General features: G+C 60.0%; 1 protein-coding gene across 2 annotated transcripts; it reads right to left on the minus strand.

The window, feature by feature from the left end:
- Window positions 1-17749: 17749 nt before the first annotated feature.
- Window positions 17750-19133, minus strand: LOC117653762 (putative ankyrin repeat protein RF_0381). Of its 2 annotated transcripts, XM_034399646.1 has the most exons (3): window positions 18980-19133; window positions 17973-18895; window positions 17750-17804 (listed from the first exon to the last, which is right to left on the minus strand). In XM_034399646.1, the coding sequence occupies exon 2, from the start codon at window positions 18881-18883 to the stop codon at window positions 18014-18016; it is 870 nt and encodes a 289-aa protein (XP_034255537.1). In that variant the 5' UTR covers window positions 18884-18895; window positions 18980-19133; the 3' UTR covers window positions 17750-17804; window positions 17973-18013. The 2 variants fall into 2 exon arrangements, with proteins under 2 accessions (XP_034255537.1, XP_034255536.1); XM_034399645.1 differs by having other exon boundaries at window positions 17763-18895.
- Window positions 19134-25294: the final 6161 nt, after the last annotated feature.

The following is a 25294-nucleotide window of genomic DNA, read 5'->3' on the forward strand; positions in this document are numbered from 1 at the left end:
AATCAGCGACTGGCCGTGATTCTAACCCGGCCAGCTTCAGCAGCACTACCGGCCGCGGCGGCTCGTCAGACGGGCTGAGCCGAGCCGTGAGCTGTGTGAGTGTCAAATAGTGAAAATTAACTCCAGCCGTGTACTAATTGTGTTCTTTGAGCGCGCCGCCTCGCCGACACGCCGCGGGGAGGGGAGGGAGGCGGCCGGACCACACCGCGCCACCTCAAGCGCGCCGCCACTCGCTCCCTGTTACGGCCCGTTTGTTTATTACGTAACACCCGACAGCCCGCGTTTCAGAGCAGTCTGCGCAAACGAGCTGGACACACCGGCGAAGCGGGTGAAGGTGGACTACGTTCATGCAAGTAGATTTTAAGGTTATGTGTCCGCGCCAGATTGAAATCCCAGGCCAGATTGAAATCCCAGGCCACTACCGCCAGGCCAGCCATAACCTACAACTTTTGTTGTAGACAGTGCGCTCTGCGGGTTGCAACACGTCGTTGGACCGATTGGCGAAGTCCATTAACCCTTTCATTGTCGGGCACCATTACCGGTCGCTACCGAGGCTAGGCCAGGCCTGTGGCCAGGTCGGAGAGACAGGCGAGACCAGCAACACCAGCCCGCTGTCTCGCCTCGCCTCGGATCTCCTCCGCAGCTCACTTCGTGTTTTTCCGCCTGTCGCCCCGAGCACCGCGAGCGGCACCGCGAGCGGCACCGCCAGAGCAGCGGGGGGCCTCCCTAAACGACCTCAAACTTTCGGCCATCTTCCGCCCATCTTGCCGTGCTTTGCGTCTTTCCCTCGCGCGTCGTTTGAAAACCATTGCGACTATTTCCATGTAGGTCGCTCTCCAGACGCCGGGTTGAATGTCGCCGGCAGCGCAGCCTCACGACAGGTCGGGCACCGTTCCTTCTTGATGGCGCCGGCCGCGCTGGCTAGCTCGTAATTTTACCGCAATGACGCCAAATGCCGTGTAGTTCTACGTAGTTTCACGTAGCTTCACACCGCCGTGCCGCCGCCGTGATGACTCCATTCCCCCGGCCTCTTTATTTGAACCTGGATCACAGGTGCGCCACTATCATCATCATTTTGTAACACATTTGCTGCGAAACTCACCGAGTGCACGCATCACGCGGAGCAGGAAACTGGCCGATGTGCCACCCTCCCGATGGCTGCTTAGCCCCACTGATTGGATACATTGAGTAACCGGCCAAAAATTGGCTGCGGTCGGCGAGGCGAGGATCGGGCGAGGCGTGGTCGCGGCCTGGCCCCGCCCCGCTGCCGGGTGGTCCCGCTGCTCCCTCTCTGGTTGATCAGTCGGTAATGATTGCCCGGCTGGCCGCCGGCTCCGCGGCCTGCCCGGCAGCCGAGCAACACCTATTCATCAGACTGGTTCCCAACGCGGTCTCCAACGTGGTTTCCCACTGGGGCTCCGACGGGACGGGCCAATAATTTGCAGACGACAAAGTCGTCCACCGAGTGTTTATAGGCCTGCCAGCGCGCACACGCGCCGTGGACGGTTTCCGAACAGTGGATTCGTGTCGCTGTCTCTCTTTCGCACTCGGGGGCTCAATGGGCCGCCGTGAATGAAAGTCACATAAATAGGGGTGCCTGTCCGGGCGGCACCTAGAGGTGTGATACGCAAGGCGAGGGCCTCGGCCCCTCCTCCTGCATGATTGGCGAGATCCTGAGTGGGGCCACACGGCCACCCAGCCAAGGCGATATTAGCCAGGAGCATCCAATGACGCCCCACGTCGACAAGGGCGGAGTACCGACTGGTTTTTCCTTTGCAACCGGTGCTAAAGCCTCCGCCAAAAAGATATTTCCCGATCGACGTCAATACCCCCCGTGCGTGGCACTGCAGAAGCAAGTCCCTCTGGGCGTCCCTGCCGCGCGGAGTAGCGACGCCACCTCTTCCGGCCGCCATCCCCTGCTGGTGGCCGTGACGGCGCGAGCAGCCAGAGGTGCCAGAGGCGAGGAAGATGTGTATATGTACTGAGGGGGCGGGGCACGGCGAGTCTCTCCACCGGCGTGGGCGTAGCGGGGGCGTGGCGGCCGCGCGCGCTCCCTTTGTGTGCTCCAATAACGCTACTTTTTCCATTTCCGGCGTATTAAGTCGTTCCGAGTCGACGTGATCGGAACTGCAGAGGTGCGCGCCGACACCGACACCCACAATCACACGGGCGGGGCGGTGAAAGGATGAGCTGGACGCACGATAACATCGCGCACCCCCGGCCGAGCAGCCAGGCGAGCCGCGAGCCGCGTCGAGAGGCGTCCGGCAAAAAAGGCGGCGAGGGGAAAGGCACTGCGAGGCACCTGCATCGCCAACAGCTTGTCGTTCATTGAGCGCAGAGCGCGCGGAGCAGCGGACGGCTGGGAGAAAGTCTGGACGTCCTGCAATGATACGCGGTAATAGAGTTATGGCTCGCGCTCCAAATAACAATGGTGCCCTTTCCGGTTTGAAAAAAGAGGGGGGCTATTGGCAAATCACGGCGTGGAATGGGTTTCAACAGTGCTTCAACGGTGCGATGGAAGATTCATGAGCTTTTGAGAGGCAGCGGCGACCCCGTTTCAAGTGTCAAATCGGGGTTTACGGTTGTGATGTCACCTTGTGACTATAACGTGTGATTTTATCAAAACTGGGAGTAAGGCGGCCTCCGGGTTGATATCAACACTCTTCTGGCTTGCAAACGCTAGAAGCTGCGTAGCCAAAATACAGCTGAACCGCAAAGGCCTGGGCAGACATACCTAAAATATCCCATGTCATGTCAGAAAAATTGCTACTTTCTGTGGGGGCCTCAATCAATGTAGTTCGGCGCGTTCTAACCGGCAAACATAACGCCAGAGGGCAGCAAAATACCCCCACGAGAAATAACCTTCGATTTCGTCGAAATGACTTATTTGCCTGAAAACAGGTGCGGGGCTTCTGGCCCAGATTTGAGTCCGTTCGAAGTCTGGCGCGCTGCGGCGGCAGCCCCGTGCCCGTGCGCCGTGTTTGACTTGGCGGCGTGCTTTTGCCTTTGCCGCCCCAAATTAAGGGGTGTGCGCTTGTGTGTCGGCGAGCAGGCCCCTCACAGGCCGCCCAGCCAATGAGCGGCCGCATTAACAGAGCGGCCCTCGGACCCTGTGATCCTTGCCAACACCCCCAATCATCGCACTTGGGACACAAATTGCTTCACACCACACGGCCTGCCTTCGGCCCCCTCGGCCGGGCCCTCGCCGGCCCTGCGGAGACGCGCCCCAGTAGCCGCCCCCTCTCCAACGTGTGTGGACTAGTCCACCTGTAGGCGGTAGCTGCGGTCAGCAGGCACGGCGTCGCGCCCCCAAAAGATACGAGAGCGCGTTTTTATGGAGTTTAGACCGTGGCCACGATATTCCCCACCACCCTGCGAAGAGCGCCAGTCGGCAGGAGGTTCATTAGTTTGCCCATAATCACTCGGCGGCGTTTAGCGCCGCTGTTCCGCGCCATTTCGCCGCTGCTTCAATATTCAAGGGTTTCTTTCGGCACTGCAGGGGAGGAAAGCGAATTTCTCCAGCCATTTCTCCAGTGGCTTGTGTTGTTGTTGCGCATGAAAAAAACGCCGACGAGAGCATTGCCTGGAAAGGTCACTGCGTCCTGTGATTAATATGTATGGAGTGTTTGTTACTTTCAATTACTGGCACTTCCTCCACGGGGTCGCTCTGGCTCCTTCATTTTCGGGCCGCTGACCCTCGCATCGCAGCCGGCGTGGCCTCCTCCGTTGCACCTTGTAGTGGATCTGTGTTTGTGTCGGCCACCGATGAATTAAAAAAGGAAGGGGAGTTTTCTCAAAAAGAAAAGGAACTTGCCGCGCTCGAGTAATTACTGACGTTCGAGACCAAATTACGGTGCGTACGTTTGTGTGCAGAACACTCGCAGACTTGCAGCGTCGAAAGCAAACAAATGCACCGGCAATTGCCACTCGCAAGGCATCCCTTAAAGCTGCTAATTTCTGCCGCAGCGTTTACCCGTTTTTTCCCATGTTTTCGAAGCGACCACCGGTCAAGAGGGATGCGGCAAAAAGCGTCTGTGTTTGAGTATGCGAGCGCAGCCTGCGCGCATGGGTACGGTGTAACAGCGTACAGGAAGGCGAAATTGGCATGTGCTTGCAGTGGAACAGTAAAACGAAGGGCGGCGTAGAGCGTCCTATAACTTGCACCCATTTTCCGCAGACAAAGAGCGTTTTTTTCCGGTGCAAAAGTCGCGTTCCAAATTGCACCACCCTGCAGGGCTCTCGGTGGCGCCACACGTACTTCCACCTTCGTAAAAACCCGGGCGGCTCTTTCAGGCCCTTCAGGGTGGCAAAAGTCACAGCATCAGCAGCGGTGGCCTCTCCAAGATTGCCGGCAGAAAAAAGAGCATTTAAGTGAAGCGCAGCCAGTGTCAGGACGAGAGATGAGTAAATTGACGCCTTGAAAGGTGTTTGTGCCCTAATGAGCCCTCAGGTGCCAACGGGGACTGTCGGGGACTGTCGGGGACTGTCGGAGACTCGCTCGGGGCCACACAGTCATCATGACACCTTGCGCACCGCACAGGAAGTAGAGGGCCACACACACACGCACGCCATGGAGCGGAAAATTGAAATGCCAATCGGGTATGTACCCACACGATTACACACACGATCGGTACAGGCGACATGCAACATGCACACATGCACTCACCACACTCACGGGAGGAAAATTGAAATCCACTAGCAACTGCCGCCATTACCGAACGGTGGGCGACGAGCACGTCGATATCACGAACGCAGACACACGGACGAGGCCGCGATGGGCCGTGATGATGTCCCTGGTGGCCGCGGAGGTCACCCAGAGCGTGTCGCTGGCCCATGACGTGCCTGCTATCTACCGGCGAGCAGCCCCGTCCCCATGGCGGTGCACTGCTTCTAACGTTAACACGCGCGCTGCTTTTGAAAAGGACTTTGTGTGCGCTTTCCTGCAGCTCTTTTATGTCCATGGCTGCAGCGGCGGCCGGAAATACGGTGCAAAATATTCCACAATACAGCGTCGGTGGTGAAAACTAGACGACGCGGCCCGTACAGCACGCTGCAGCACACTCTCGACCGATTCCAGCTCAGTCTTTAATCAAATGGGAGTCACATTCTAATCTCATCCATATTCAGATTCAGATCGGTTCCGTGCCGCGGCCCGCGTCACTGACCGATGACTTATTATTGTTGCCGGGGAATTACGACGACCAACGGCCCCAAGTGCAGCGGAGGCCGCATTATTTCACAATTCCACAACCGGGTCGCCGCGTCATTTCGATCAGCCGAGGCGTGGCGCGCACGCGTGCCGTCACTTTTCACTCCAACACGGTCACGCGAAAGGGCCGGCCGTGCGTGTCGCTCCTCCCGCCGCTAAATGCGAAATAATGCTTCTCTGCGGCCAGGCGCTTGCTCGGCTTGCTCGGCTGGTGGGCCCTCGCACCTTGCCCAATTCGACGCCCTCTAATAACAACAACAAGACCGGCGGCGCGGCGTTTTCGGGGCGCGCTCTCCATCAAAAACAAAAACACGTCGTGATAATAACACGGACAGGTGGAAACGGATCAGGCCGGGCAGGTGCGCGCGCTTTCATCGCAGGCATCGCTGGCTAGATGAAGGGAGGGAGAGAGTTATTCACTGATCCCATAATTATGTCCGCCTGGGGGGAATCAATTGGTTACCTGGTCGCGCGCGTGTTTTTGTATTTGTTCAGGGCGGCCAATGGCGGCTGGGCCGGTGGCCAGTTTGCAGCTGCGCGGCGCCATCGCCATGCGCCATGCAGCCGAACGAAACATAAGTGGACTATGCGCCAGTCCCCGCATCTGGAACTCGTTGACGGCTGGGAAACTCGGTTTTCCAGCACCGTCACGCCATTTTTACTAGCAGGAGAACGTTAAGGCATCCTTGCCAAAGAAAATTCCGCACTTTTCAGAGAAGTCTCAACAATTTTCCATTTATTGCTGTATTCTTTTTTTTTTCAGGCCGCGTTGCGCTGCGAGATCGGCCGCCTCCGATGATGACTCCTTGTTGATGCGTTGGTTGACCAGGCGTGCTAATAAGCACTGTTGCCCCGCCAGGGCCGCCAGGGCCGCCAGGGCCTCCAGCATGGCTCCAGTGTGGTCCAGCCCGCCGGACAGCCCGACTCCAGTGACGACGCGGGAGGTCTTCCCCCTGGTTTCTCCGGACCGGTCCGGCCAGACTCCAGGCGCGGCCAGCGCTCCAGAAGAGAGGGGCCGTCGTGGCCGGCAATCCCATTGGCCAGCGCGGCGGCCAGCTGCCCCACCATTGGCCGGCAGGGCGTGGGGCGGGGTGGGGTGGGGCGGGGGGCCGTCATCGAACCCGTTTACGTCTTCACTCGGAATGCCAGGCCATGCCGGCCGAGCCATGCCGAGCGGCGATCGCGCCCTTCTCCCAATTATCCTCCATTCACCGTCGCACTAATCAGGGGACGCGGTGGAAAGAGTTCGGAATGTGAATCCAGACAAAGGAATCTGCCGAGTACCAAGAGGAATCGACCACTAAGTAGGACGATCGAAAAGGGCATGCCCCTGTTCAGGGAATAGGGGGACACAAATCCAGTCATATTTGGATGGAAGGTGCATTTTCTTGTGCTCTGCACAGAGACTAAATCACACCAAAATACTGCAATGAAATTTTTAAAACAATCCAAACGTTTTTTACGCACTTCAATCTAAACACTTATAATTAATTTTTCTGAACCGTTTGAAGTTTGTTTTTTTTGTGAAAATGAAACTTACATAATGAATCGTAGGCGAGGACATTCTCTTGCGTATTTTGTTCCTCTAAAATTCAGAGATTCCCGCCAGAAAAGCTATTTCACGCCGTATTTCGTCACCTCTCACGCGGAACACAAATTCATACGCCTCGTCTGTTGTCAACGAGGAATCATCTCATCGTCCCCTTCATTTTTATTTCTGTTTTGTCGGTGGCACGCGCGGGCACACCTCGGACGACACGCTGGTTTGCATGCGGCGAGGAGGCGTCCCGCTGCACCTCACCCCGCCCCGCCCCACCCCACCCCGCCCCGCCGGCAGCCAGGCTTCTAATCAGAACGAGCGCCGCGGTGATGGCCGGCGAGACAAAAGAATTGCGGCGCGCTGCGTTGGAAGTTGGAAGAAGCGGTCGCTCTGTTTGCCTTGGCCGCGGCCGCGTCCGAAACGGTCCGGAGCGCCGCTGCGCTGGCCGGCCAGGGACGCGTCCCCGCGTTCCCCGCATAGCGACGCGCGACGCGCTCCACTCGCCGGGAATTTCAACAATTCTCACGTCGCCGGCCGCCGGGCCGCGGGGGCGCGGGGATATGACAGGTTGCGTCAAAACGCGCCTTGGCCCCGGTCCAGCGGTGGGACGACCGCGGCACGTGCACGGGCCTTTGTTACATAGTGCTGTGCTAGAATAGGGAGGATTTCGGTTAGAGCGAGCAACTCGGTCGCGGAGGCTGACTGGGTAACTTTCCGACCCAAAAAACCCCAACGCGGCCACACACACGCACACACCTGCCTGACTGGGGTTTCCTCCGTGTGTTCACAGAGCATGACCCGTCATGGCTGGTTATTGGAAGTCACGACCAACAGCCAATCGGCTGCGCCCGGAAAAGGAGGGGGGGGGGGTCTTCATTCGGCCGAGGTACTCCCTCCCTGTTTTCGACAGCCGAGTTAAAAGCCACCCCTTATGCGTCGTTAAATTTCGAGTCGAAACGTTCGCCGGCGGCGAGGCAACTTCCCGCACATACGCCGCGTCGCGTCCGTCGTGAGCGGGCGCACTTCGACACCTCTTCGGAACAAACGGCTATCTCCAAAGGGAGTGCAGACAAACGGCTATCTGTGTAGGCGCTGCAGACAAACGGCTATCTTTTTGACCCCCTGCAGACAAACGGCTAACTGACTTTCCGGGAGAGGTTAGGGTTGGCCGGTATTCTTGAGTTTTTCTCAGGTTAGACGCACGTAGCAGACTCATGTTATGGGTCAATCTGCTCTGACAAACTTGTGACATCTGTTGGATAAGGTCAAATTTGTCAGGCTCAATTGATTGTAAATATATAAGTATCCAAACTCGGGAGGTGGAGAAAACAGTTAGCCGTTTGTCTGCAGGGGGTCAAAAAGATAGCCGTTTGTCTGCAGCACTTACACAGATAGCCGTTTGTCTGCACTCCCATTGGAGATGGCCGTTTGTTCCGAGGAGGTGTCGACTTGGTACTTGGGGGGCTCCGAAATGGGACTTTTCGAGTCGCGGCGGGCATTACGGCTCGGAATCACGGTCGGCCCGAGCCACTCACAGCTTGAGGTCGTGACAACACGGAATTATATCGTGGAGTAGTGCGCCCCGCGCCGCCACGCCGAGGAGAAGGCACGGAGCCGCGGCTAACGCGTGAAATCTCCCCCCGCAGTTAGTCATCGGGACGCCTGACGCCTTCGACGGGTGTGGTCGGATGAATGCACCACCGCCGGGCCAGGCGGCCGGGGCGGCCAGGGCCCGGACGCACGAGTGGAATTGATGGAAGACAATTACAAAGCACCCGTGAAACATGGCGGTCCGGATCAGCGGGATTGGCACACTCGACCCGCCACGACGGGAACCTCGTGGTTCCGACGCTGGAGCCACCCTGCCGCATCCCGAGGACCTGCCTCGTTCCGGACCACGCTACGCACCCGACCCCCGGAAACCACGTGGTTCCGACCCAGCCCCGCCCCTGCCCCGGAAAACCACGTAATTCGTGCACGCCCTCCTCCATTCCTCCCCTGCCGCGCCCCCGGCTCCCGGAAAGGCTTCGACAAATTGGAGCGCCGTCATGAGAACCGAACGGAAACCGAAATAAAGCACCTCGCCGTCGTCGCCCGCCGGCCTTTCGTTTAACGGTCGGGGAATAATGGAGGAAGCCGCGCCATGCAGCGGCGGCGGGCCGCGGCGGTGACATTTAATGTGGCAAATGTACATTACACGCGCGATCGGCCGGGGCCGGGCGGCTAGGCCGCGGAGAGAAAGGTTACGGAATTCTCACCGTCCATATCGCACTGTTGTTGTTCTGCTCGGCGAAGGCCTGGCGAAGGCTGGCCGCGGGGCACGCGGAGCGCTGCTCTTTCTGGTGCCGGCCCCCGCGGCCCCCGCGGCCCCCGCAGCCCCGCCGACATGAAACGCACATGCAAAGTCCGTACATAATAACCTGGAATTGAGCCCCGAGTGTCAGGCAGGCCGTCGCAAGCGGCGCGGCATGTTTATGTCTCAATCACACGGTGCAGGATGCAGCTCAGATCGTGTTCGCGAGACGTGGCCGCCGACAGAAAAAATACGGGCGAGCGATGGAGTCAGGCTGGTCCAGCCGCCTGCAGCGCCACTGCGGTGCCGCGTGACGCGGGTTGCCTAACCCCCGGGGTGCACACCCCACAGCAGCCGGACCGGGCGTCTCCATTCTTGATTCGTCCCAGGACATAAATACTACTTTGGCGACGCGCGGGGCGCGGGCGGGGACGACCGGCAACAAGTCACCGAGGCGCCAAGTTTGCCGAGGCGCGTGCATCGACTGCCGAAGCCTTCGGCCCGAAGGTGCCGGAGCGGGGCGGCAGATTTAATCTGCGACTCGGCGGCGCTGTTGACGAGTTCACTTTGGCGCCTCGCCGCCTCGCCGGGGACAGCGACAAAACGCCCGCCGTTTTCGCAGTGTCTATTGGAACGGGCGGGGCGGCGCGGGGCGGCGCGGGGCGGCGCGGGGCGGCGCGGGGCGGCCGGGGGCCACATCCTGCCGAGCGGTCGTGACACGGCGCTCTCCTCAACGCCCCTCTGGGTGGCCACAATGCCGCCCGCCCCGCCCCGCCGCGCCCCGCCACCGGCTCGGCGGAACTAAAAATCAAGATGAATTGCCCCTAAGTACATCATCATTAGGTGAGGCAGTGCGGGCTTACGGGGCGCCAGCACCGCCAGCACCGCGTCGGACGGCAGGACAATCGCCGCCGCGGGCCCTGCTTGGCCACGGGGCGCACCACCACCACCGCCGCCACCGCGCCGCCCGTCCTGGCCGCGGACTGCTTGATGATGGCGGCAGGCGTGTGCAGCAGCAGCCCGTCACGCCGACAAGCCGGCCGAGCGGCCCCACGGACGAGGACTGCAAACAAGGATCAGATTTGCTGCGAGTAGCCGCGACCGCCAGGTGGAACACGCTGACCAGCCCGGCCGAGGCCTGGCCGGGGAGGGGAGGGGTGTCCGGGCACAGGGGACGTTCCGCTCGCAGGCGAGGTAATGAGGGTGGAGCCGGCGGATTAATTGGCCCGCTTATTCTTTGGCTAATGGTGGAAGGTGGCCCCGGGGCGACCGCAGCGGCAGCGGCCGGTGTGAAGCGACACGGCGACACCGCGGCCGACGAAAGGGGGAGGGTGCGGCGGCAAGAGGGACTCGGAGGAGCAGCCAGATGCTGGTCTTCGCGGTAGTCGATGACGTGGACGTCGAGGGCGTGGACGTCGAGGACGTGGACGTCGAGGACGTGGACGTCGAGGACGTGGACGTCGAGGACGTGGACGTCGAGGACGTGGACGTCGAGGACGTGGACGTCGAGGACGTGGACGTCGAGGACGTGGACGTCGAGGACGTGGACGCCGAGGACGTGGCATCCCAACCCCGTAGACGTTTGGCGACCCCCTGTCGCCAGTCGCCTAGTGCTACATCGGCCGGGCCCGCGAGCCCTCGCGCGGGCCACCCCTGACCCCCATGCCTGCCCAGCCCCCGTTCACCTGCGCCCCAAGCAGGCAAGGGCCCGTTTCATATCATTTCCGTTTTCGCTTATTTTCCTGTTTATTTTTTGTCCTTTCTTTTTCTTCTCTCATCCCCCCTTCCCTTTCAACCCTTCCGTCGTCCATAAATCGTGGCGGCGTCACACAGAGAGGGGCGCTGACGTGGCCGCCAGCGGAGCGTGCAAAGCGACGAACGCGCGAGCGCGCACACACACACAGAAGCACACTCACACACTCACACACACACACATATGGGGACACATGGAGGGCAGGCTAGGGCAGGCGAGGCGACACGGCCGTGAAGTATGGCGTCCCCGACGTGTGTTTACTAAACACATTAGCCTGCCGGTATGCGGCGTCGTCCATCACCCGCGCGCTGATTCTCCGCGTCCCCGCGAGAGGTGGCGCCACCAGCAGCGCGGCCATGGCGCAGCGCCGCACGGGGATGTTTCCCCCGGGTTTCAATTTAATTCCAGTGTACAGTTTCTCTTTCATTTTGTCCGAGCGGGATTTATTTTTTCAGGTGGTTAACTCATTCAGCCAGTCAGTCCGCTGTCCGTTGGGTCTGTGGCCGAGGGCGTCGGGCGCCGCGGCCACGCACTGTCCGTCCGTCACGGAGTGGCACGGAGTGGCACGGAGTGGCACGGAGTGGCACGGAGTGGCACGGAGTCGCCGACTGAACAACACACCGCCAAGGGCTGCCGACGCCGAAAAAACGTTCTTGGAATATCCGAACAAACAATGACAAAGCTGAGGTGAAAGTCCGCGGTTCGAACACCTTTTGCTCCTGCTTTTCCACGGAAGGGCCAAAAGCGCGTCCTGCGTGGTGCGCGCCCCCCGGTCAAACGTGGCGGCGTGCAGCGGGACGGGCAGGGCCAGCGAGGCGTCAGCCTGATGAGCTCATCGGGGCGTTCGCGCCGCGCTGTCTGTCTCTGTCGCACCCGCGGGCTGGTGCCGGGCCGCGCTGTCTGTCTCTGTCGCACCCGCGGGCTGGTGCCGGGCCGCGCTGTCTGTCTCTGTCGCACCCGCGGGCTGGTGCCGGGCCGCGCTGTCTGTCTCTGTCGCACCCGCGGGCTGCAGACTGATTCCGCACAGTGCGGAGGGGCCCCGCCGACCGACAGTACCCATGAGTGCGAGAGAGACAGAGTGATGCGGGTGGGCCGCTCCGCACTGTGCGGAATCAGTCTGCTGGTGCCGGGCCGCGCTGTCTGTCTCTGTCGCACCCGCGGGCTGGTGCCGGGCCGCGCTGTCTGTCTCTGTCGCACCCGCGGGCTGGTGCCGGGCCGCGCTGTCTGTCTCTGTCGCACCCGCGGGCTGGTGCCGGGCCGCGCTGTCTGTCTCTGTCGCACCCGCGGGCTGGTGCCGGGCCGCGCTGTCTGTCTCTGTCGCACCCGCGGGCTGGTGCCGGGCCGCGCTGTCTGTCTCTGTCGCACCCGCGGGCTGGTGCCGGGCCGCGCTGTCTGTCTCTGTCGCACCCGCGGGCTGGTGCCGGGCCGCGCTGTCTGTCTCTGTCGCACCCGCGGGCTGGTGCCGGGCCGCGCTGTCTGTCTCTGTCGCACCCGCGGGCTTAGGGATGTAAAGGCCGGTAATATTACCGGTAAAGAACGGTATAATACGGTAAAATACCGTATTTTACGGAGACCCCGGTAAAATTGGTATTTTTCGGTAATTTTGAAATATTGACTTATTTGAACTTCTTTAGCTTCCATACGATTAGACAGGACGTACGGACTGAAAATAGCGCTTCTTTTGAACTCTTGGTTTGTATCTGCCCCTCGTGCCACCCCGTGTACGAGGGGCAGATGTCTAGCCACTTAAAATTGACGTGAAGTTAATGTTCTCTTCTTTTGCAAAACTTGTGGAAATCAAAATCCATTTACGCGACCCAAATCTCCGAAAGGCAAATCAAAAACCTTTCTTTGTTGCCAAGGTTCATATAATTTTAACTAACTTAAAATTGAAAAGAGGTAAATCTAGGGGTAGATATTTGTTAGACATTTGAGCTGAAAAGTGTAATGAACATTAGTATGGTTGTTGGACACCTTGCAGCCTTCAAGGAAAAAAGTTTTTTCATGGAATTGAGACAACTTACTTGGATAGCGAGAAAAACGGCGCCCGTTTGTTAATACTTAAGTATACTTGGGCTGTGGACTTTGCTGCTCAACGCATTTCTTAATCCAGCCCAGTAGGAATAAGTGAAAAGCAGTCAGATTCAACATTGATTCGGAGGTTCTAGTGGGAGAATAGTTCATATTTTTGACGCACAGGGTCTTTCGTCCTTGTCTATGCGACACTGTCCTTGAGTCATGATGGTTTGCAACCATGTTTGGAACGATGCGGCCGATAGATACGCCCTTGCCCAAATGAACCACTTTTCCCCCTATTTCACAAGAAGAACCACAGTTACCCCTTTAAGTGAAGAAAAATCAATTTTACCCAATTTTACAGTATAATACGGTAAAATACCGTATTTTACCGTAATTTACGTAACTTTGAATCTTACCGGTATTTTTGCATCCCTACGCGGGCTGGTGCCGGGCCGCGCTGTCTGTCTCTGTCGCACCCGCGGGCTGGTGCCGGGCCGCGCTGTCTGTCTCTGTCGCACCCGCGGGCTGGTGCCGGGCCCCGCCGCGTAGCGCCGCGCGGCCGACCGCCTCACCGCGGCCGTTCTAATGAGACCGTCTTGGTGGTCCGAGTCCGAGCGCGGGGCGGCGCGGGGGGCGGCGCGGGGGGCGGCGCGGGGGGCGGAGCGGGACCAGCCGTCTGTCACGTCCGGCCGCACCTACTTCAGCATATCAAATTATGAGAGGACCGGCCTGTGTGTGTGTGTGTGTGTGTGTGTGTGTGTTAAGGCTCGCGGGGGCCGTCTTACGAGTTTGCTCCTAACGCGCACGACGCGCTGGACGCCTAATCACCCCCTCCGCTCACCGTCTCCAACATGAACATGGCGCCCGCCCAGGCCGCCCAGGCCGCCCTGTTAGCCGGCCCGGCTTCGCGGCTTCGCGGCACCTCGCTGTGCTGCTTCGCCTGCTTCGCGCTTCGCGGTCATCAACTCGCCCGACAGTATTTATGTATTTATTTTTCACTCACTCGCGGCGCTGGCAGCTACGGCGGGGGTGGGGGCAGGGTGCAGGCCAGGCCGCCAGACTTGTTATTAAATAGAGATTTGGCCGCGAGAAAGCGCGTGAGGGGTGCGACGTGCTGGACGCACTGGTCGCCAATGGCCAATGGCAGTAATCACACCAAAGGATGCGCGTGGGTGGGGGCAGAGCGGGGCAGAGCGAGGCGACCACCATGGCGCCGAGGCCGCGCTGGCCGGCCGGCCGCCGCGGGGCGTGACGGGGGGCGGGCCCGGCCGCGGCGCCGCGGCCCGGACGACGGACGACCCCATGCTCGCCCAGATGGACGTGCCCACGGCCCACGCACCGCCAGTGCCGAGGCAGTGCCGTGGCCAGTGCGCCCCGCGAAACGCGTACCCCTCATTACCTGCGTCACCACGCGTGCACGCGGCGTGCCAACGCCGTGCACGTCCCCGGGGTCATCGCGATCCTCGATCCACGTTCCTTCCCCCGCGGGCCGAGCCGAGCGGCAGCGCGACCGAGCGCAGCCGGGCCCGGCGAGCGCGTTGAACGCAGAGAGAGCCGAGCCGGCGACATCGCGTTCCGTTCCATGTTCGGTGATGACGGCAGCGATAGTGTTCTGTGTGCCATGGAGGCGCGCCGCCCCGCCCACGTGATCACATCACACAATGCCGAATAATAATTCGACGGCCCGCCACGCCCCGCCTCGCCCCGCCACGCCAAGCCCCGCCACCGGCGGCACTCCGTGGACCCCGAGGACCCCGTGGGCACGGCCTGCTTGGCCTGCACAAAATTTGAAGACAATGGCCGGCAGCGGCAGCCCGCCCATCGCGTCGTTGCGTCCATCAGGCTGACGACGACGGGCAGGGGCGGCCGTCGCCGTCGTTCGGCTGGCTGGCCGTCACGACCACGGCGGCGCACGGCGGCCGACGGCGGCGCGACCCCCGGCGGCCCCGGCTCTCCCTCGCACTTAGCCGCCATGCTGCACACAGAGCGAGCATGGCGAGCATGTCGTGTACTGGTGCCGTTTGCTTCGGCTCATCTCCGCCGAGCTAACCACTCTATTTGGGGCCACCGCTTGGTGCCGCCGCGGGCGACGAGCACACACACGTACACGCACACACACACGCACGCACACACACACACACACACACACACACACACACACATACACACATACACACATATACACACACACACACACACACACACACACACGCAACATGTGCGTCGCTTTAATCGCGGGAGGCGGTGAGCGTGAGACCGAAAGGTGACGTTGGACGTTAGTCGGTCGCGGGGTTGTAAAGATTCGATCAAGTCGCATGGAGTTACTCAAAACTTGATTCACTTTGCCGTGCGATTCGCCCGTTCTGGCTCAGTGGACGGTCAGCGAGCAGCGTGTCACCGAGGAGCGTGACGACAGCGTGAGACGAGAGCGTGGCACGCACGCCAACTATAGTCGAGCCAGCCAAAGGTGGCCCTTTTGGCGACCGTTGGAAATGCGGCGGCTGGCCGAAGCATTGGCGCTGCCGTCGCCCGGGCTACCCCCTCCTCCTCCCGAAGCCCCGAACCGCCAATAGGAAGCGGTTCGGGAGGTGGAGGGGGTAGCCCGAGCGACGGCAGCGCCAATGCTTCGGCCAGCCGCCGCATTTCCAACGGTCGCCAAAAGGGCCACCTTTGGCTGGCTCGACTATAAGCGGTGGTGATTCGCGCCGAAGTGGCCGCAGCAAGCGCTGGCCGCCCTGCGCAAGTGGGGCCTTGTGAGCGCGGGCACCAGAAGGCGGGCCTCGCTCCGCGAATCGCAGCGAAATTAGTCACATTTTCAAACTAACGATATAAATACGCTGCGATTGCGGCCCCGCTCCGCGCTCCGCCGCGCGGTCGCCGTGTCGCCACGAATGACTTGAGCTTTCAGGCCATCAGCCCTGCTCGGTAAATCACGGCGCGCGTGTATTTTCGTCTCTCTCGCACCGCAGCAGCCGCGCGGCCGGCGACAAAGTCGACAAAGTGGAAGGTGTTCCCGCGCCACGCCGCGCCGCCTGCTGCCTGCTGTCTCTCTCGCACTCACGGGGCGGCCCGCGCCTCGAGTGCGGTGCGAGAGAGACAGAGCGACCGGCTGGCGGCGGCGTCCGTCCTGCCGCGGCCCCTCGGCCCCTCTCCGTCTAACAAGTCGCGACTCTGGCCGCGGTCCCTCGTCAATTAGCAGTGCACAGATTTACACGTGTCTCGCTGTCTCGCTCGCCGCCTGGCTCCCCAATGGCACGGCGGCACGGCCCATGGCACGGCCGAACGGCTCTGAGAGCGGCTCACGCGCACGCCGTTGCGACACCAGCCGCGCCACACAACGCCAACTTCCTCGCCTCATGAAAGGAGTAATCGAAGTTTAAATAACAGGAAAAGTAGCGATATATACTACATCGGCAACTTTGGCCCGTCCCGTACTTTAAGAAATGTGAGAATTTCGCCTATATTCGTCTCTGACGGGATTTGAACCTGAGTCTGGGGTCACAATAGATGTTGGGCATTGTTAGCACACCCCAGCCATGTAACGTGATGTAGACCAATGGATACAGCCCTGCTCCCCCGATCTCTAAACCCAAGTTCAATGCCCATAGATTGTACTATACAAGCATTATTTTTCTCTGAAGTAATGTTGTTACCAAAACCTTGAACTATTCATAAGACATCAGTTAAATGGTTTACGCCTTATATTGACTGAAATACTTAGATTACATTTGTGTCACCTGAAGGCAAAGAACGAGTGCCACTTAACAAAATTGATAAATTGCTTCTCTAACTTGTTTTACAAAAAAATACACGGGACGGGCCAAAAAGTCGTCCGATGCGCCGTTGGAGAGATTGCAACTCTAAGTTGAACCGCACTCTCACTGCACTAACGTCCAAGTTACATCATCACAAAATTGTCGAAGTTTTCAACGGCTTCCAACATAAGCTACGTCCGACTGCTTTTGAGATTCCGGTGGACTTCCGATTTGAAAAATGAAGTATACGAAAGTGACACCCGCCACTCACTCGTCGCTACCCTTGCCGTCGTTTCAGCCCACCCCTCACTGTTGGCCTGGTTCCGGCGCTGGGCGACAGATGCCGCCAGGGGTCGGCGCGCTGCCGGGAGTCTCTTCAGGCGGGGAGTAGAGACGGGGCGGGACGAGGGGAGTAGCGACGCGGACCAGGGCTCGCACTGCGATACCCCGCGCCTCGACGAAGGGATATGCGCAACGCGCGGGATATTGCTGAAGACAATTGAACCTCTTGCTGCTTGCTCTCCATTGGTCGGCGCTTCTTTTCATGTCGCCCCATTTTACCACCAACTTTTAATGAAGTTGTAAATAGTTTAGGGAAACAGAGCCATAGCCTTAATCATTGCCACCCGAATTAAAACTTTAAAACGCTGGTTATTTTACACGATTTAGTGAGAATTTGAACGCTGCTCGTGCGCTATCTTCCAGTTTTAAGTCCGGCCCTGGATATTTCCCGTGAGAAATGAAATGCTGTCACTTTCGTCGCCCACAGCGGCCGTCCGCCTGGAGGTGTTACAAGTGGCGCGGTGGTGGTTTGGGGGATGAGAGGGGCGGGGGGTTGGTTTGGCCTGCCGGCCTCGCCTCGCACAATAGCGTGATTAAGGACGTGTGCAGGCCTCAGACTCCAGCACGCCACGCCTCGCCACGCCTCGGCCAAGGGCACGCCCCAGTGACACGAGTAATCGGCCCGCGGTCACTTACAGTGTCAGGCCGTCCGGCTGAAGGGTGATTCCGTGCAGTGTTTCTCTCTCCCACTCAAAAGAAAGGCCAATATTGGTGAAAGGTCGAGCACCTAACCATTCAGAAGGTGCAACACATTATTGGAAAAAATCCTGCTGCACAAAATGCAAAAATAGAGCAAAAAGATTTTCGAAAATTTTGATGTTTTTTTTTATTTTTATATCTTTTTTCACGCAGAAGGGTTATTTCTCTAAACCAATAACAAATAGGGTATTTTAACGAATCCCTGGCCCAGAAGTCAAAGAACATAAGTAAGAACCAAAACGGCCTCTGCGCATGCGCAGACGCTGCCTCAGAGTGGAGAGGGGACGTCTGCGCATGCGCAGGAGCCGTTTTGGTTCTTACTTTTGTTCTTTGACTTCCGGTCCAGGGATTCGTTACCCTATACGAAAATACTGAAAATCTGTCTTTTCCTCGCACCTACGCCTCAGCAGCAAAGCGCGGTGCGTTCGTGTCGTTGCACTTCGCAACCCTTTTGCAGGAGGCAGCGGGCGAAATCCCACTCGCCCGCCTCGGCGGCGAAGATGAGAGCGTTCTTGCCTTCGCTGGTCTTGGCGTCCACGTCGCAGTCTGTGCCCAGCAGCCGCAGGCCCAGGTCCCACTGCCCGGCCTGGGCTGCGAAGAGGAGAGCGTTCCCGCCCTCGTCGGTCTTGGCGTCCGCGTCGCAGCCCTTGTCCAGCAGCAGCCGGACCGCGCGCCACTCCTCCGCCTCGGCAGCGAGGAGAAGTGCGTTCTTGCCGTCGGTCGTCTTGGCGTCCGCGTCGCAGCCCTTGTCCAGCAGCAGGCGAAGCACGCCCCACTGCCCGGCCTCCGCAGCGAAAAGCAGCGCGTTCTTGCCGTCGGTCGTCTTGGCGTCCACATCGCAGCTCCTTTGCAGCAGCAGGCGAACCACCTCCCACTCGTTGGCCTCGGCGGCGTAGAGCAGAGCGTTCATGCCGTCGCCTGTCCTGGCAGAGTCGTCGCAACCCTTCTCCAGCAGCAAGTGCACCACGAGCCACGACCCGGCCGCGGCGGCGAAGTGCAGCGTGCTCTTGCCGTCGGCCGTGTTGGCGTTCACGTCGCAGTCGCCGCCGTCCAGCAGCTGGTACACCGCCGGCCACCACCCCGCCTGCGCGGCCACGAGCAGCGCGTTCCTCCCGCACTTCCTCTCCAGGAGCCGGCGCACCAAGTCCCACTTGCCGGCCCGGGCGGCGAAGCGCAGCGCGGAGGCGCCCTGGTTCGCCTTGGCGCCTCGCCTGCAGAGCCTCATGGCCAGGGCGGCCAGCTTGCCCATGCCTTCCACCGGACGGCCGTCCATGTCACTGCGTCGCTGCAGAAGAGCGAGAGAGCCATGTAACTCAAATGTCACCTCCTGTCCGTCATGACCTGTGGTAAAGTTGCTCTGCGTTCTTACTTGATTATCGGGTTCTTCGTGCGCTGGTGAAGACCAAAACCTCGTCGTCGAGCGAGTGAAGAGCCGAGCTGAATCACAGTGCACCCTGACGGTCGAGCGGACACGCGGAGATTGAGCAGAGAGACGCGGCAATGCGCACTTCACGGCGGTTCGACGAAGACTGTCAAGGTGGTTATCGGCCGATACTGCGAGTCCACATTCGCTCCACTCTCTACGCGATAAGCTGGCCGCCCCACACCGTGACGCAGTCACACTGTCAGCGGCCGACCGGGCTAGAGTGACGTCATAGATCCCGACAGTCACACAAGCCCAGCAAGATTCTATCTATGACGTCACTGTGCTCATCAACCTCGCTAAGTAACCGCGAGAGGCTCATACTGTACTTGAAAGTCCCTCCTTGATCCTTGAACCTTGAAACGTCTTCGATGCACCCGCACCCGGGCCAGTGCAGGTGTCAGGTCTTAAGAACATCCGCACGCCGAGTGTGTGACAGGAAAAGACAGCCTATTCTTGTCTCACACTGAGGGAGAGCGATTGGCAACAACCGTTCGGGGCAAAGTCAACCCAAAACACTATTTTCAGACCCGTCTGTCCAGTGGCAGTGCGCCCGCAGAGTCGAGCATAGGCAACCCGACTCTCACGGTACGCGCTACTTAAACGACTTGGACTGTCGATTTGTTTCTCATTTATTTCAGACTGGATCCAACTGAAACCATTTCCCATGAGATTCCGCCTCCCGGGCGCGAACGTGTGGTTGGAAACAAAGTCCTTCCAAATGAGTCCTTTCGCCGGGGGCGCCTCGGCTCGGTCCGGTGGCCTCGGCTCGACTCGGCACGGCTCGGCACGGCTCGGCTCGGCTCGGCTCGACAATTGACGCATCGTTATCTCTTTATCCGAGTGCAATGAGTCCGACTCACAGCTCAGCGGTTCCAGAAAGTTTTCTCCGCGATACTCCATTGTCGGCGGCTAGAGTCAGCCGGGGGCTGGGGGTGCGGAGGCGAAGGGGTGAGTGACACTCCTCGCGGAACCAGGCCGAGCCGGGCCGAGTCGGGCGGGGGTGGCGCGGAGTTAAAACCACAAGTGTGGGAACAGTGATGCGCCCAGTGACGCGTTTTAATTGAGAGGAGGGCAGGGCGTCTGCTCCCTGCGATGCAACCTCGGACGCTCTTGAAGCGATTGCTGCCATCAGCGGGATGGCGGTCGGTTGCAACCATGGCAATGGGTCGGTTGCAACCATGGCAATGTGTCGGTTGCAACCATGGCAATGGGTCGGTTGCAACCATGGCAATAGGTCGGTTGCAACCATGGCAATGGGTCGGTTGCAACCATGGCAATGGGTCGGTTGATGAAGGGCATAGGTGGGTCGGCAGCGGGCATTGGGTCGGCAGCGGGCATTGGGTTGGCAGAGGTAGGGTCGTCGGCAGCGGGCAATGCGGGGCAATGGGTTGGCAGCGGGCAATGGGTTGGCAGCGGGCAATGGGTCGGCAGCAGGCAATGGGTCGGCAGCGGGCAATGGGTTGGCAGCGGGCAAACGGGTCGGCAGCAGGCAATGGGTTGGCAGAGGCAATGGGTCGTCGTCAGCGGGCAATGCGGGTCAATGGTTCGGCAGCGGGCAAAGTGTGGGCAGCGGGCAATGAATGAATTGGCGGCAATGGGTTAGCAGCGGGTAAAGTGTTGCCAGCGGGTAAAGAGTTGCCAGCGGGCAAATGGGTCGGCAGGCGTCTGGACTGCCTAACGGCCAGACCCAAGCTGCGTACGGCGTGTATGTGCATTTGTACCGAAGATGGCACGACAATTCTCCGAAGCGTGGGAGGAAGCGGCGAGCAGCGAGCGCGAGGGGCCGTGGCTGCATGCATGCATGGCCAGCCAGTCGGTCTGTTTGTTTTCCGTGAGGCCCTGACGTAAACACGACTCTTGTCCTAACCTCATCTCCTCGCGTATTTATAGTCGCGACGCCAAATGAGAATCAACGCGCCGACCAATGGGGAGGCCCCTTAGCGGAAGTAAGGGGAACGGAGAACGCGAGAAAACGGCCAAAGAGAAATGTAGGCGGTGGATTGGCAATTTGGGTGGAAGGGGGCGGGTCGATTAAAGTCGTTCTTGAAAGCGCGCTGTTGTTGTGCCGAGGCAGGGCGCAGGCAGGGCATGGGCAGGACGAGCGGAGTCCTCTCCGAGTTTGTCCACGTGCTCGGCCTCGGCCGCCGCCCCGCCCCTTCGCCGACGGGGACCCATTGGCGAAGCGGCGGCGAAGCAGCGGCGAAACGAGATAAAAGGAGGACGACAAAAAGAAGAGACTCAAGCACGTAGTTTCACCTTAATCAGCCCGTGGTCGTCCGGAGCCTCGTCCAGGGCGCTCCGCCCAGCGACAGAGGGGGAGGTCACAGTGGGGTACTCTTGATCCTGCAGAGCGTTTCGGTTCCCAAAGCGTCCGTCCCAAATTCAAAGCCGTCGGCGTGCGCGGCGCCGCGCTGCCGTGTCGTCGTCGGGGGGGTGTCTGACCTACCGCAGCGCCGCACCCCGCCACGCTGCGCCTCTGTGCACTTGTTTTAAAAGCTCGCCCCCTCCCCCTTCCCCCCATCCCTGTCGTCGTGGCCTCGCCGGCCGCCCCGCCAGCCCCGCCAGCCCCGCCACTACCCTGCAACCTGATCCACTGAACATCACAAGCTAATGGTTCTTGACTCCGAGCGCCCCCTCCCCCGCCCACACACTCCCACGCACACAGCGCGCTGCAGCACACTTTCCAAAGCGGCATATCCCCCCTGCAACAGCAGGGATGCCCATTCATTCATTTCACGGATTTCATTTACGGGCGGCTTCGGTTTTCGAACAGCCGGACTGCCGTTCCACTCGGCCTTCTTCGTCTCGTTAGAAGCTCGTATTTACCTCGTCGTTTTCACTCATCCATTCATTCGTTGGGGTAAACACCCCATTGACGGCTGCTGCCTGGCCTTGGAGCCGTGCCTGGTGCCCCTGGTGCCCCTGCAGCCCTTGCTCCAGACCCGGTCCCCGCTCATGTGTGCCTGCGCGCCGAGCCCGCCGTGCCCCTGTGGACCACCAGGTTGGATGGGCTCAAGTCTAAACAACAAGCACGCTCCTTTACAGAAACAAGGCTGAGGGAGGGGGAGGGGGAGAGAGGGAGAGAGAGGGGGCGATGGTCTGACAGCGACATCAGTAGCGGATGATCGGTAAATATTTGGCTTCCTCATCATCTCCGCGGGATGAGGCGAAGGACAGAGACGGAGCACGGGGCGGGGCGGGGCGGGGCGGGGCGGGGCGGGGCGGGGCGGGGACAGGACAGCGCCACAAGGCCGGGCAAGGGTCGCGATAGGATGACAATCAATGACCGCGACCGCCACCCCGCCACGCTCACCGCGCACCCCAAGTGCACCGGAATTTCTCATACCGCCTTCCCTTCCTCCTCTTTCTTCTTCTTCTTCGTAGTGCCGCCGCCCGAAAAGCTGGCTGGCTCGGCGGCGGGCGGAAGGGCGTAATGTAGTTCCCGGTAGTCCATAAAGTCGTGGCCGAGCACGCGTTGCAGTGCCGCAGTGCCTTGCAGTGCGGTGCCCATCCACGGGCTGCCAGGACCACTGGCCGAACGGAAAGTATGTAGTCAGTTGTTTACCAGGACCATCCGAACCTTGTTGCTAAGCTACGGATGTCCCGAAAATGTTTCCCGCCGTCATGCTTACCTTACACGATGCGAATGTGCAAATTTCAAAGTATAACAAATCATATCGTATAACAACGATTGTGAGAAACTTAGCGTTCTGTTCCGGTCTTTCCCTGGCCCACTGTGCTGAGTGGGACCGCTGGAAAGGAGAGGGGGGGGGGGGAACTTGCGTCATGAGGTGCCACAGCCCGGCACAGCCCGGCAGACGCAGCGAGCGGCCGCCGCACCCCGCCATTACAATCACACCTGCATTACCATAATACCGGGCGGGGGCGTCAGAGGGGCGGGGAGGGGGGGGGGCATACTTGGGGCGACCGCATAGAAGCACACAGAAAGCAGTTTGCTCCTTCGTTTCTCTCACACTCGCCCATCAGGTTGGCCAATCCGCCAACACGCCGGCCAGGGCCAAACAAGCGCAGGCAGGGCCGCCAACGGACGCCGAGCGCGCGACATCGCGTATACGCCACCGAGTCCACGACGCACAGTGGGCCAGAAGACCGGTGGAGGCGGCCAAAACTCCAGACGCGTTTTGAGCTCCAGAGTCGCTAAATGGGACTCGAACCGAGCGTGTGACCCCACCAATGGATTCCTCGTTCGGAGAGCAATCCATCGGTGGGGCACACGCTCAGTTCGAGCCCCACTTAGCGACTCTGGAGCTCAAAACGCGCCTAGAATTTTGGCCGCCTCCACCGGTCTTCTGGCCCACTGTGCGGCGAGTCGCGCGAAATTTCGAATCGACATTTCTGCGACAAGGGTTGTCAACATTGCATGGACACCGCGCGTCTCCGCGCCGCCACACAGTGGGCCAGGCAGCCAGGTCGGAACAAGTTTATAATGAGCGCTGCGCGTATCGGCCGCGCGCTGACAGATTAATAGGGCCCGGTTTGTTTTGCAGCGCTGGCAGCCCTGCCTTGGCCCTGCCGCCCGTCATATTACGGGAAGCCAGCCGAGCGGTTCAGAACATCGGCTCGTCGCTCTGTCTCTCTCGCACCCTCACGGCGAGCCCCTCGAGTGCGACAGAGACCGACTCTTCGAACCGCTCGGCAGCAGCGGAGCAGCGCGCCAGCCCTGAGCGCCAGCGAGAGCGCCAGCCCTGCCTAAAGTGTTGAACACTTTATTTATCAACGTACGGACTAGTTTCGGAAAACAAATGGACTGAGTGGTTGCGATGACGGGCACGGCACCGGGGAGGGAGCGAGAGAGACAGGAAGCCTGCCGAGGTGAAGAGGAGGAGGAAGGGGTGAGCCACCAGCAGCCGACCATAGCAGCGCCACTACATAAAACAATCTTGGCAAAATGTGGATCGCGTCCAAACGTCAGATTCAAATCCCCAGGTAATTTTTCTGTCCCAGGAAATCATCATGTAGTGGTCAGAACATTGTAGGTGCAGTCCTTTGAAGACAGTGTGTGTCGGTTCGCGGCGACTGCAGTCGGCCTAACTCTGTCTAACTGCGTCTTTTATTGTCTGTTCTTGTTGCTACCTTGTTTGTGGCATTCGAGCGGCTACCGGCTACCGTCCCCATTCGCGCTAGGGGTGGGGTGGGGGTGGCTTTGGGCGGGCTGCTGGATGCAGTAACGCTGCTGCTGTTGGTAACAAGTGTTACACGCGCGGGGCGCTGAGAGAGTGAGTGAGAGAGGCTCACTTCCTTCCGTTCTAACAGAGCCATCCCTAATGATGTGTGTGTGGCCCTGCACAGGCAGAGCGCGATGCCGCAGGGCGGCGCCCCCGTCTCTATCTCTCTCGCACTCATGGGGCGTCCCAGACGGGTGCGAGAGAGACGGAGCGACGAAACACTGCACATGGTTCATTTCACTTAAAGAGAAAGAGGAAAGCTGGAAGCACCGACTACGTACTTGTGCCGGGCCCACTCACTCCCGGCCTCATGCGGCAGGGCGGCGGCGACGAGCGCCAGAACGCCAGAAAACGCCAGAAACCGTCCAAATCTGTCAGGGGAACGACGAAGATCGCGCTGAGCTCGTTCTGACGTTTTGGCTCATAATCGCGCGTAATCATGTTCAGCCTTCTCGCCGACCGCCAAGCGTGGCTCTAGTGGGAGAGGCCGAACCAAGCCGCACTCTGCCCCTGTGCGTAGGCAGCTTTTGCTACATTCCCCCAGAACCCGTTCCTGGATCCGCTCCTGCTTGGCGCAGGCCAGGGCCAGGGCGGTGCCAGGGCGGTGCCGCGGCGCGTCACGTGGTCGGTGGACGGGGAGCGCCCTCTATTTCCTCTCGAACGGCAAAGACGCGCAAACGGATGGGCAGTCGCTTTGAACGGCGTAAACGACTTCGGACTCGTTACGATTATTTATGCAGCCTCGCCTGTTTACCGAAAGCCGTCAGCGTTCCGTTACTTTTTTCCGCGCGAAACGACGCCCCGGGGGGGGGGGGGGGGGGCGTCGGCGAGGCCTTGTCTGATGCGCACCGATGTCGACGAGTCCGACGGAGAGGGCGGCCGCGCGCACGCAGCCATCGTCCAATCGGAATGCTGAGGAGCAGCGGTGTCGCCCGCAAGTCGGCAAGTCAAGTCGGGCGGCGGCAAGTGGCGGCGCCAACATCCGCTTCGGTTCTGGTTTGATCGATGACGATCACGGAGCCTCCACGCGCACCGCACAGTGGGCCAGAAGGCCGGTGGAGGCGGCCGAAAT

Source organism: Thrips palmi, unplaced genomic scaffold (genome assembly GCF_012932325.1).
Source record: "Thrips palmi isolate BJ-2018 unplaced genomic scaffold, TpBJ-2018v1 HiC_scaffold_8, whole genome shotgun sequence".
NCBI classification, from domain to species: domain Eukaryota; kingdom Metazoa; phylum Arthropoda; class Insecta; order Thysanoptera; family Thripidae; genus Thrips; species Thrips palmi.